This window comes from Marmota marmota, unplaced genomic scaffold (genome assembly GCF_001458135.2).
Source record: "Marmota marmota marmota unplaced genomic scaffold, marMar, whole genome shotgun sequence".
Lineage (NCBI taxonomy): Eukaryota > Metazoa > Chordata > Mammalia > Rodentia > Sciuridae > Marmota > Marmota marmota.
In genome coordinates, this window is record NW_026000130.1 from 375,821 (window position 1) to 388,862 (window position 13,042).

At 44.0% G+C, this 13,042-nt stretch overlaps 1 protein-coding gene across 6 annotated transcripts in view; it reads left to right on the top strand.

Moving 5' to 3' along the window:
- The first annotated feature begins 545 nt into the window (after window positions 1-545).
- Ascc2 (activating signal cointegrator 1 complex subunit 2) overlaps window positions 546-13,042 on the top strand; it is a 42,808-nt gene continuing 30,311 nt past the window's right edge. The window contains exons 1-5 of one of the 6 annotated variants that reach the window (XM_048784908.1): window positions 546-665; window positions 5,907-6,004; window positions 9,508-9,585; window positions 12,226-12,384; window positions 12,747-12,917. In XM_048784908.1, the coding sequence (XP_048640865.1) occupies window positions 5,924-6,004; window positions 9,508-9,585; window positions 12,226-12,384; window positions 12,747-12,917 (489 nt within the window). In that variant the 5' untranslated portion in view covers window positions 546-665; window positions 5,907-5,923. Of the gene's footprint in view, window positions 666-5,906; window positions 6,068-8,417; window positions 8,514-9,507; window positions 9,586-12,225; window positions 12,385-12,746; window positions 12,918-13,042 lie in introns of those variants that run through there. The other 5 variants (XM_048784909.1, XM_015500196.2, XM_015500198.2 and 2 more) reach the window with 5 other exon arrangements.

Consider the following 13,042-nt stretch of genomic DNA (forward strand, 5'->3'; position numbering starts at 1 on the left):
TATTTTGTATTGCATACATACTGAAAGGTGCACAAATCTTAGTGTACAATTTGATGAATTTTCTAACCCGTCTATGCAACCAACACCAAGATGAAGATAGGGAACATCCCCGCCTTGCTTGTGGGCTGAGTTCACCAGCCTGAGGGGACAACCATAACCCCATCCCCACTCATTAGTTGTACCTGTTCTAGAACTTCCTATAAATAAAAGCGCAGTCTGTACTTAGGACATGCCATTTCTCGCTGAACATCATGTTTATGCTTTTGACTTGTTTTAACTTCTCTTCTGCATTAAGTTTGTAAAACGGTGATGGAGGAGATGGAAAGCCCGGGGTTTTGAGAAGCCGTTAGGGATATCTTACTTGGATTTTCCAAGAGATGAACTCACGTAACCCGGCATCGGCTGACCAGGAGGGGGCAGGGGGCAGGGGGCGTGGCTTCCACTAGGCCCCCCTCCTCGAAGAGGCGGAGTTTCAAGTACGAGGGCGAGGCCCCGGGCTTGGCCTCCCCGCGGCAGTTAGCGCCGGGGGCGGGGCCAGGCCAGGGCTTCCTGTCTGCGCCTGCGGAATAGCCGTTTGACCCCGGAAGTGCGGGAGCTCCGAGAGCTGTCACTGTGATCCGCGGCGGCGGCAGCGGCGGCACAACGCCGGTAGTGGAGCTGGCGAGGTGAGTTCCTGGCTGTGCTGTGCCGGATGCGGGGCCTGGGGCTCGGGAGGAACTGCAGCCGCACTTTGGCGGCTTTGGCATCCCCTGTCTTTGGCCTCCACCGCGGGGCCGAGGCTTCAGCCGCCCCAGGGAACGTGAGCCCCACCTGGGATCGTGAGCCGCCCCCTGAGGCTAGTCAGCTAGAGTCAGGAGCCCCGGGTTTGAGACTTGGCTCCAGAATGACCTTGGAGCCGTAGTTTCCACGTCCCGCGTTCGGGACTTTAGTTTCTTTGGAGTTCATTCATTCATACAGTAAATACTTGTTGAGCGCCTCCTAAGTGCCAGGCAAAGAGTAGGCAAACAGGACTTCTGCCCTCAATGGAGCTTGCAGTCTAGTAAGTAGAGACAGCCAATGACAAGTAAATACACAATATAATCAAAGATATAACAGTAACTGGGAGACTGACTACTTTAGATGAGCGATCTAAGAAGGTTTCTGAGAAGAGTAATGTTAAATTGAGACTAGAAGAGTGATGGCAGTGAGAGAAATTGAGGCAACAATATCCCTGTGTATGCCTGAATTCCATATTGGAATTCCCAGCTCCCTTCCTAAAGAAAGCCCTTTCCTAACTTTTTTGGCTTCCGTTGCCCTGCCTACATAAAGGATACAGTGATGGGCACAGACACAGTCATTATCATTGTCTCTTGTCCTTTGGGAAGTAAGTTTAATCTTTGCTTAGTTAATTTATACCCATACTTTAGATGAAAACTTAAATACTCCTTGACATCCTCCTTCCCTCAAGTCCATTTCTCCATATTAAATGCTTTTTGAGCCTTCTTTATATAGTATGCTATTAGTTTTTATTTGTATGGTTCTTGGATTTGTATCCATCATTCCCATAAAGACTAAAGCTCTCTGAAGGGCAGAATCAGGGCTGTTGTTTGTGAACCTTAGTATTCTCTGGGTATTGGTGCCTACTTTATCGTAGATACTGAAAAGTCTCTGAATGGGTAAGATGAATAATACGTTAGTATTTGTTCTCAGGTAGTTCATAGGTCTTTCCTGCCAGCAGGTTATCATCATCTCTTTTGATTATGTCTCTTCCCTACTTAAGTGACTTCTCACTGCTTCACATAAAAGGCAAATTTTTAGCATGACATTCGAGACTCTTTTTAAACTGACTCTGTATTCCCTATCTGACTGTTCTCTCCTCACTTCTGTCATCTTCTCCTTGACCTTGCATTTTCAGCAACACCAGATGCCTCCCTCTTTCTTCAAAGCCATACTTTTTATGGCTCCGAGTTTTTGTTCATTTTTATTCTCTGTTTGGAATGCCCAACTTTTCTTCCTGACCTTCAACATCCAGGTTATAGATTACCTTCTCTGGGACTTTCTTTTTCTTTTGAGCTCCAGTTTTGGTGATTTCCTGTTATAGCTCCATCATTGAATGATAGTCATTTATAAGCCCAGAATACAGGATGCCTTCAGTCAGTGTTTGCTAAATAAATGAAGAAGCCCAAAGTGCTCTGTCTGTGGTTGGGACTTGAATGATAACAACAACTAAACTTGATGGGGTGCTTATTATGTACCAGGGATTGTATTGAACACTTAGCATTAATCATTTCTCACAGCAACCCTAAAAGATCAGCTCCTGTTACTATTCCAATATTATAGATGAGAAAATCAAGGGTTAGAGAAATTAAAAGAACTGTCTTGAAGTTACAACATATGTGAGAACACATGGAGCCAGGCTTGGACCCAGGTTCTAGGAATATAGAGCTGTTTTCAATTACCACCCCAGCCTTACCCTAAATTGCTCTTGGCAGATACTGGTTTGTAGGAGTGAATTTCTTTTGAAAGCAGGCGCTGTCTCTTCCTGTCTAGGCCTGGACACTGGATCCTAGAATTTAAATGGTGCAGAGCTGCCTCCCGTTATGACTCTTTCCCCACCTTCAGCCTCCACCCCTAACACTCCCACTACCCTCTCTGGTAGGTGAGCCTGGAAATAATTAGACTTGTGAATCATTTAGACTTTTGCACTGGTTTGAAACCATTAGAGTTTCCTCTTTTTTCTTTCTTTTTTTGTTTTTGCAGTATTGAGGATTGAACCCAAAGGCTCACACATGCTAGGCAAGTGTTCTACTATTGAGCTATATCCCCACCCCACCCCCTTTTTTTTTGAAACAGGGTATTGCTGAGTTTCCCAAGCAGGTCTTGAACTTCCTACCCTCCTGCTCAGCCTCCTGAGTGGCGGGGATCATAGGTGCGTACCACTGCATCTGGATCCCACTAGTTTTTCTAACTGCCCTTTCAGCATCACTAGAGGTTAGGAAAAAAGGATATATTTTGGCATGCTGGGTACAAGAACCCTAAATGCCAAGGCAAAAGAACTGGCATCAAATTCAACTTGGCCTCTTATATATTTGCCTTGTGTAAATCAGGATGCTCTTTGGACATCTGAGCATAGTAATTCTTGTGATCCTTATTTGGGTTGTTACGAGAGGCTAGTAAGTTAGTAACTTGATTAGAAGTAACATACATAGCTAGATACAGTGGCATGTCCTGGTAGTCCCAGCTACTCAGTAGGCTAAGGCAGGAAGATCACTGGAGCCTAGGAGTTTGGGGCCAGCCTGGGAAATACAGAAAGACCTTGTCTCTTAAAACAAATAAACAAAAAAACCAGACCAGAACTAAGGTTCCTGTGTACCTACCTGCTTACATCTCCTTCCCTGTTATGCTGTTTTTTCTGCATGCTTCTTCCCTGGCTAGTCTCCGCTACTGACACTACTAAAGTTCTCCTGATTTTTTTTTTTTTTTTTTTTTTTTGCAGTGATGGGGATGGGGGTCAAACCCAGAGCTTTTCTCATGTTAGGCAAGTACTTTACCACTGAGCGCCACCTATATTCCCTCTCCTGATTCTTTAGCCTTTCCTCTGGAAATGCTTTCCTGTCCCCCACCCCATCCCTAAGTTCCACTAGACACTACACAGCATAGTGTATACAGCATAGTATACCAAATGGTTAAGAGCTACCCTGCCTTACCACCTGCTCACTGTGAGACTATGAGTAGGTTTCTTATCTTCTCTGAGCCTCTATTTCTTCACTGATAAAAGGAGGATAATAATAGAGGCCATACAGTTCATAAAGTCTTTGAAGGTCAGAGTGGCTACCAGGCATGGTGGCACTTGCCTATAATCCTAGCAATCCCAGTGACTTGGAAGGCTGAGGAGGAGGATCACAAGCCAGCCTCAGCAACTTAGTGAGACCTGTTTCAAAATTAAAAATAAAAAGGACGGGGGATGTATCTCAGTTGTAAAATATACCCGGGTTCAATCCCTAGTACCAAACCAAAGTTTATACACACACACACACACACCCCACACACAATATATATATATATATATATATATATACACACACACACACATACACACACGTTTATATGTATAAAGATACATACGTGTTTATATTCATACACATAAAATAGAATTATCCTTGGAGTAGCAAACATTAATATATGTAAAGCACGGTAACATAAGTAAAGAAAAGCCCTTAGAAGAGCACTCATTATCTAAAAAACATATTGTTTGGGCTAAGGATGTGGCTCAAGCGGTAGCACGCTCACCTGGCATGCATGCAGCCCGGGTTCGATCCTCAGCACCACATACAAACAAAGATGTTGTGTCCACCGAAAACTAAAAAAATAAATAAATAAAATATCTCTCTCTTTAAAAACAAACAAACAAACAAACAAAAAACATTGCTATTCTTTTTTTAAAAAATGTTTATTTTTTAGTTGTAGTTGGACACAATACCTTTATTTTTTACTCTTTTATATGTGGTGCTAAGAATTGAACCCGGGCCTCGCATGTGTGAGGCAAGCGCTCTACCTCTGAGCCACAACCCCAGCCCCCATATTGCTATTCTTATTAGTCTGTCTTTGTTATTACCAGCGCACGGCCTAACATCTGAGATATAGGACATCTGGTAAAATATGGCAGATCACACCCCTCAGTTTGTCTGAGGGCTCAAGCAGTGATGATTTCCTCCTCTCAACCTTGACTGATCTTTGTGTCTTTTTTTTTTTTTTTTTTGATACTGGGGATTCAGCTACATCCCCAACCTTTTTAATTTTGTGACAGGGTCTCACTTAATTACTTACAGTCTCGCTAAATTGCTGAGGCTGGCCTTAAACTGGTGAGCCTTCTGACTCAGCGTTCTGAGCTGCTGGGATTATAGGTGTGCACCACCATGCCAGGCTCTTTGTGTCACTTGAAGCCCCAGGCTGGCCTTTTAATGCACATGTCTTTTGAGGGACCTTAGTCACTGCTATTCCATGATTTAGCCAACAAGTATGTCCCTCTTATGGGTCAGGCTAAGCTTATAGTAAAAAGAACATTGGATGGGAAGACAAGAGTCCTGGGATCTGACACTCCATGGATTCTTGTTTTGTTTTGTGCTGAGCATTGCACCCAGGACCTTATATATGCTAAGCACATGTCCTACCACTGAGCTACACTCTCAGCTCCAGGTCCCTGGCTTTGAGGCCCCTTTAGGCCTCTGTGAAGAGAAACTTGTGATGACAGGTTTCTCTGAATTTTTTCTCCCTCCTTTATCCTTCTGTTCATCGTGACTTTCCCTGAAGCCTAGAGAGGTAAAATCTTAACACCCTGTACAAGCAAGAAAAGGCTCATGGTTCTTAAAAGAACTAAGATCTTAACTCTTAAAAGACTTATGATCCAGTGAGAGTTATACGAAGAGTGTCCTCATAGTTAATCATTCATCAAACATTTGATGAGGTTACATCTGTTCCAGGCCTGTTCTGGCCACAGGAAAGGTATCATGAGAAGAGCTCCAGGCAGTGTCTTCACAGAGGTCATAGGCTACTGAGCAGAGCTGGAGCTATTAATACAGATAATCTAGGGGACTGGTGGTAGGTGGGTGGTAGTAGTGCTTGCCTAACATGCACAAGGTCCTGAGTTCAGTCCCCAGAAAGAAGGAAGGATGGTAATCTAGGTATTTTTAGCCAGTACTTCTCAAAGGGGGCAGGAGTCACCTGGGAAGTATTTGCCTTCACAGTTGGGAACTACTGCTTTAGACAGGGAAAAGGTCACTTTGTCTGGATCAGGAGGCCCTCATAGGAGCAACATAGAAGGCCAGGGGTGGATGCTTTTTGACTGGCTGTGGGATCAGCCCTGGAACAGGCCTTGTTCCCAGGAGTTTGTGTGTCTGCTCTCTTCTTCCCATCCATATTCCTTTCAGGAGGGTCACGCAGCACAATGCCAGCTTTGCCCCTGGACCAACTCCAGATCACTCACAAGGACCCGAAGACAGGAAAACCAAGGACTTCACCAGCGCTGGTGAGCCGGTGCCCGAGGCCATTCAGCCTGATACTATCAATCTTGCAATTTCAGAAGCAAAAAGTAAATTCCTTTCTTATCTGTTGCAAGAATGACCCGAGGGCCATGGTCAGTAATTCAGTAGTTAAGAAACTACTAGGCCCTTTCAGGCCCAGTGTAGAAGTTTCCTTCCGAGCAGCAGCCTGAATTTGAGTAGTAGTTTCCATGTCATCACCCCAATTCCTCCCTCCCACCCAAAGCATTTAATTTCCAATCAGTCCAATGGCAATTCTGACTCAGCCCAAGCTAGGCTAGAAATGGATCTGGCTCCAAGCCAGGTTTGGGGATTTGATCCTGTGGGAGTGGTTGGGTGTCAGGCTGGCCACATTTTGGTGGGAATGCTGATTTCAGTGGTTGGGCCGTCTTTTATCTTACCTGGGATAAGAAGCACCAGGTACAGAGACTCCAGAAGGGCTTGTGAGACTGAAAACTAAGGAGGCTGTGAACCTGTTGATTCCCAGCTGCAGAGAGAAATTAAAACTGCAAAGAGATGCCAGGCTACTGAAGAAGGAGATAGTCACAGGGACTGGAGTTCCTGTACTCACTTGTTGATTTCCCAAGCATATGAGCTTACTTAAATAAGGTGGGAGGAAGTATTTTCCAGGGACTTGCGTAAAGTTGTGGGAAACACAACTTAAGTGTTTTATTTCCTGCTGTCTGGATAGCTTCTTATTACTTCCTAAACAGTCTCTGATAGTAGTAGTTAACATTCATTGCATACTGCTCTGGGCCAAACCAATCCAAACACTTCACCTGGATTATCTCATTTAAGCCACATCACAGCCCTGTGAGTGGATATTTTGATAGTCCCCATTTTACAGATGAGGAAATTGAGAGTTCAGGATCACAAAACTAGAAAATTAGAAGAACCAGGATGGGAACCCAGCTTGGCTGGTCCCAGAACCCCATGTCCTTAATCTCTCTGTTATATGGTCTCTTGTTTCTTTTCCATGACCTTGTTATATAGGGAGTATATTTATCAGAAAAATCTAGAACTGTGCTGTTCAGAATGGTAGCCACTCAAGAGGAAGTTATCACCACCTGTAGTTATTGAACACTTGTAATGTTGCTATTGTTACAAATGTGGACTGAAGAACTGGAATTTTGGGGTGTGTGTGGGGGTGGGTACCAGGGATTAAACTCAGGAGCACTCAACCACTGAGCCACATCCCCAGCCCTGTTTGTATTTTATTTAGAGACAGTGTCACTGAGTTGCTTAGCTCTTCATTTTTTGCTTTGAATTGGCTTTGAACTCGAGATCCTCCTGTCTCAGCCTCCGAGCTGCTGAGATTACAGGAGTGCACCATTGCACCCGGCAAGAACTGGATTTTTAATTAATAAGTTTAAATGGATATTTATTAAATTAAATTAATTTATTAATTTAATAAATTTAAGTGGCCTACTGCATAGGCCAGCCAGATATGAAGATTATGCAGTTCCAATGTCACAGAAAGTTCTGTTGGACTGTGTTGGTGGAGACTGGCTCCTTGGGTGGTTGGGTCTGATTTACTACCTCCATTCTTCCTATGTACTTAATGAATACTTAGGCTGTTAGCTGAGGGATCCAGAGAGCAGGGGCCTGTTCCCTTTGCTCTACTCTTGGCTTCTCAGTGCTAGGTGCATATTAGGCTCTCAGAAAACAGTCAGTAAATGAAAGCCAGACCTAATGCCAGGTGCTGGAGCTACAAAGAGAAAGGATATAGTCCCTGCCCTTGTGGGGTGTATGGCCTAGGAGAGAAACAGACCAGTAGCTTTTTGACAGGGTGATCAGAGTTGTGATAGAAGGAAGGCCAGGCTGTGACGTGAGTCAAAACCTACGGCTGTTTCTCTAGATCAGTGGGGTGGTGGTGGTGACAGAAGGTCTTAGGGTAACAGGAGGGCACATGCAGCCAGAGAAGACTTCCTGGAGGAAGGAATTTAGCACTGGTCATTGAAGGACAAATAAGCACTAGCTGGGCAGAGCAGTGGCAGAAGGGAGGACCTGGCTGGAGGACTCAAGTCTGCAATGCCAGAGTGTTGAGAGACCCTGACTCTTACACCAACCACTAGTCACTGTAAGTGGCAGCAGTACAGCAGAGCGAATGAGCACAGGCTTTGCATTAATCTCACACATATTTGGTATATTACTTAACCTCTCTAAGCCAGGATCCAAAAAGAGTAATAATAGGCCAAACTTTGTGGGGTGGCTACGAGGACTAATTGAAACATCTGTGAATTAGCACTGTACATGGAACCTGGCACACACAATAAATTGCAGTTATGGTGGTGATGACAATAGCAACATTGAATGGGGAGAAGAGGGATGAATAGAGAAGGACAGCTGCCTGGTTGAGGAAGGATCTCTTTGGTCATACTGAAGAATGTTATTCTACAGGCACAGGAAGCTACTAAAGAATTGTCTTGAGATATGTTCCTGCCCTAGTTTGTCTCTTAAGTCTCAAGTTGGGAACAGAAGACCCCAAGCAGGATGGTAGGTAGAACTAGCATTTATTGAGTAGCTACCATTCGAATAGCAAATACTTGAAGACCCACAAGACATAGTCTGGGGCCAGAATGGGTGACTGGGCTCCTGAAGACAAGTCTCATACAATAAGAACATTTGGAAAACAGTGCAAAAGAGTTCCTTACAAGATACATGAAAGTCTGATGGGCAGCAGATTTTCTTATAGCTTCACAGAGCAGATAGGACCTAAGCCAGGCTCATTGAAAGGTGGGATGGACTTGGGTAGGAGAGGGCGCAACTGCTGCTCCCCTCTCTGAAATCTTCCTTCGTTACCTACAAGGAAAAAAAAGAAGTCCCTGCTCTTGAGCTTGGTATTCAAGGACCTTCAAAGACTTTGGCAAGATCTGGTCATTTGTAACCTCCATTTATTCCTTTGCCCAACAAGAAAATGTATATAGAAAGTCCACTCATTAGCAGACACTGTTCTAGGAACTGGGGATGCTAAGGTGGGAAAAGCTCTTGACTGCCCCCAAGACCTATAGCTAGTGGGGGTCACAGTTGAGAAGTTAGGCACTCCTTTTTATGTAATTTTATTGACGTATCATTGAAGGACAGTAAACTTTACATATTTAAATTATACAACTTGATTGAATTTGACATGGTATATACCCACAAAACCATCACCACAATCAAGGCAATGAACATTTCTGCCTTCCCCAAAAGTCTCCTTTTGGGCTGGGGTTATGGCTCAGTGGTAGAGTGCTTGCCTCACACGGATGAAGCACTGGGTTCAATCCTCAGCACCGCATATAAATACATAAATAAAATAAAGGTCCTGGGGCTGGGGTTGTGGCTCAGCGGTAGAGCACTCACTTCACACGTGTGGGTCCCTGGGTTCCATCCTCAGCACCACATAAAAGTAAATAAAGTTATTGTGTCCAACTACAATTAAAATATTTGAAAAATAAAATAAAGGTTCACTAACAACTAAAAACAAAAGTCTCCTTGTGCCCTTCTCTAGTCTGTGTCTTCTTCTCTCCCTGTCCCCAACAAATGCTATTCTGAAAGCACTCGTGATGCTGTTCAACAAGTGTCACAGGTAAGCACAGAGTGCAGGTGTGGGGAATTGTAGGGAGCTCAGGTGAACTGTTCCAACCAGGGTGTGTGTCAGAGAGGCTTCCTGGAGAAGGTGAACTGGGGTCAGAAGGACAAGCAGTTAAACTTGGGTAGCACATGGGTTCCATAGATTGTTTAGTACATCTACAGCATAAGCTTTGTTTCAAATTCTGCCTCAATTGCCTCCTTAATCCAATGACCTTGGGAAAGTTCCTGAACCTTACTGGGTCTTTGTTTCCTCCTCTGTAAAATGGGGTGAATACCATCTCCCTTTTGACTGGTTGTAGATTAAAAAAAAAGAAGAATAAGAAGTGGGCTATGGGACATGCCTACTCAGCAACCAGCACAGGATAGGTCCTCAGTATGGTGGCTTTCATTATTATGGTTCCAGCATTCTCCAAATTCATATCCCAACACCCAGTGCAATCTCTGCACTTTAAAAAAAAATTTTATTTATTTTTATGTGGTGCTGAGGATTGAACCCACAGCCTCGCATGTGCCAGGCAAGCACTCTCCCACTGAACCACAACCCCAGCCCAATCTCTGCACTTTTTTTTTAGGAGAGAATTTCTTAATATTTATTTTTTTAGTTTTCGGTGGACACAACATCTTTATTTTATTTTTATGTGGTACTGAGGATCGAACCCAGCGACCCGTGCTTGCCAGGTGAGTGCGCTACTGCTTGAGCCACATCCCCAGCCCCCCAATCTCTGCACTTTTTATGGCCCATTTTTCCAAATTTTTTTTTAGTTGTAGTTGGACATCATACCTTTTTTTTTAGAATTTTTTTTAGTTGTTGATAGACCTTTATTTTATTTGTTTATATACTGTGCTGGGAATCGAACCCAGTGCCTCACATATGCAAGGCAAGTGTGCTACTGCCAAGCCACAGCTCCAGCCTGACACAGTACCTTTTTATTTTTTTTAAATTTGTTTTTATGTTGTGCTGAGGATTGAACCCAGCACCTCACGCATGCAAGATAAGCGCTCTACCACTGAGCTACAACCCCAGCCCTTATGACCCATTTTTATGCCTCCATAAAAAAATGTAATTTCTTCCACCTAAAAGTCCTTTACCTCCTCTCATCTAAGGCTCAGCTCATATGTTACCTGCCTAGGAAGCCATCCCTTGTCCTCTAGGCACCATTAATTCCCTTCTGTGTTCCCTGTGTTCTCTGTCAGGTTTGAGCGGTCGCTTCCTCTGTTCAGTGCTCCCTTGGTAGCTTAGATATGCTTCTTTCCCAGTGTGGGCCCTATGAGCACCTGGATTCTTTTATTCACATGTGCCCTCACCTGGTCCAGTGGGAGCCCAGTAAATGTTAGTAGGGTTGCAGGGAAGGTAGAATCGCAAGGGTGTGTGTGTGTGTGTGTGTTGGGGAAATGAGTAGCCTGGCCTGAGAGGTAAAGTGTCAATGAATATTAGTCTCAATTGTTCCATACCCTCTGGACCAATAGCCACAGAGTGGGGGGGCTGTTATTGATAACAGCTGAGGTGTTGCCTGGCCTGCCTTCTATTACCATTTCCCCTGGAGAAAGTCACCCTTATGTAGATGGGGTGAAAACTGAGCCTATCTTCTTTTCTTTATGATGAACAAAGTGAGGTTTGTTCATGGCATGGTAAGGCCTGAAGGAGAGAACTTGTGACTCTAAGCTGAGACCTGCAGCTACTTGATTAGAATCTTTGCTTCAAAAAAAAAAAAAAATAGTGAGATTTGTTTTTTCTGGTTATTAAAAAAAAAAAGTGCTATGTACAGTATGATGTTATTTGTTTTAGAAAGAAGAAACAGACCCAAACAGCATATGGCTGTATTTAAAAAATATATATTTATTTTTTAGTTGTAGTTGGATACAGTACCTTTATTTATCTATTTTTATGTGGTGCTGAGGATCCATGTGCTAGGAGAGCACTCTACCTCTGAGCCACAACCCCAGTCCTCATATGACTATATTTTAATGTAAACACCTAGAAAAGATCTGCCAAGACACCCAGTGAATGGTGTGACTCACCTTCTCTATAGCATTGTTTTGCTCCTTTTTTTTTTTTCTTTTTCAGTGCTGGGTTCATGCACACACTTTACCGCTGAGTTATACCCCAGGGCATGTTGTAATTTTTTGAAAGAAAAGACACTCTTGTTTCACTTGTATAATTAAAAATTAAATTATAAAATAATACAAGTTCATTGTTTAAAAATTGGAAAATATATTCAAGTCACAATCCCCTCTTTTCCAGCAAAGTGTCAATGTGGGTTACCGTATTAGCTTTGGGATTTCATTGCCCTAACTTTGTTTTTTAAACTCTGTACCAGTGTACAAACATGTGTACTTAAAATAACCCCCAAACTGATTATATTGAAGAGTTTTGTGTCCTGCTTTCTTTTCCCCTAACCTTTCCCCAGGCCCCATGGCATTAAATACTCTCCCAAAACATGGTTTTTAACAACCGTCTCGTGTTCCCTGGATACAACCATGCCCCCTTTGTTAGATACACTTGGTTCTTTATGCTTAAAAGCTCCTTGGAGGGTCACTGGTTGGAACAGCCAAGTGTTGTCATTGCTGTGGGTTGGCAAATGGGCCCTCGCTGACTAACCTCTGCCACGTTAACACGTGGTTTTTGGATCCGTAGCACCCCGAGCAGAAGGCAGACCGGTATTTTGTGTTATACAAACCGCCCCCTAAAGACAACATTCCTGCCCTAGTGGAGGAGTACCTGGAACGCGCCACCTTCGTAGCCAATGACCTCGACTGGCTCCTGGCCTTGCCTCACGATAAATTCTGGTGCCAGGTAACATTCTATCAAAATTAATGCTAAGACAAAGCCCATGACATGTCGTTGGTTGGTTGCTGTGGTTTTTCTTCCCCCAGGAGGTGCTTTTTTGTCTACTTCTTACACTGGATTCTTAACAGCAAATTGTGGTTTGGAGTGCTCGTCTCATATCACAATCTTAGTGATGTTTACACACCTTCCAGAGTGTCATTTTTAGAAACTTGTGTTTATCCCTCAGCTCATTCGTACCTCTTTGGTCCCCTGGGGTTGGAGTGTTTGCAGTAGGCAAGAGCTGATGGGCCATGAGCCCCAGCTCAGTCCACCTGTGAGCCCTTCAGCCTCAGGGATAAATCCTTTCTCTCCCCTGTCCCCTGATTTAGGTTATCTTTGATGAGACCCTGCAAAAGTGCCTGGACTCCTACCTGCGTTATGTCCCCAGAAAGTTTGATGAGTGGGTGGCCCCCACCCCTGAGGTTGCTGATATGCAGAAGCACCTACATCGAAGCGTTTTCCTCACCTTCCTTCGCATGTCCACTCACAAGGAATCCAAAGTAAGCCTCTGATCCCATGACAGGTCACTGTCCAACACCCGACACCTCTGTGTGGACTCTCTGCCCCTGAGAAGCAAGGCTCTTAGAAGCATCAAGTTTCCTCTTTGTCTTCCCTCTGCCTTTAT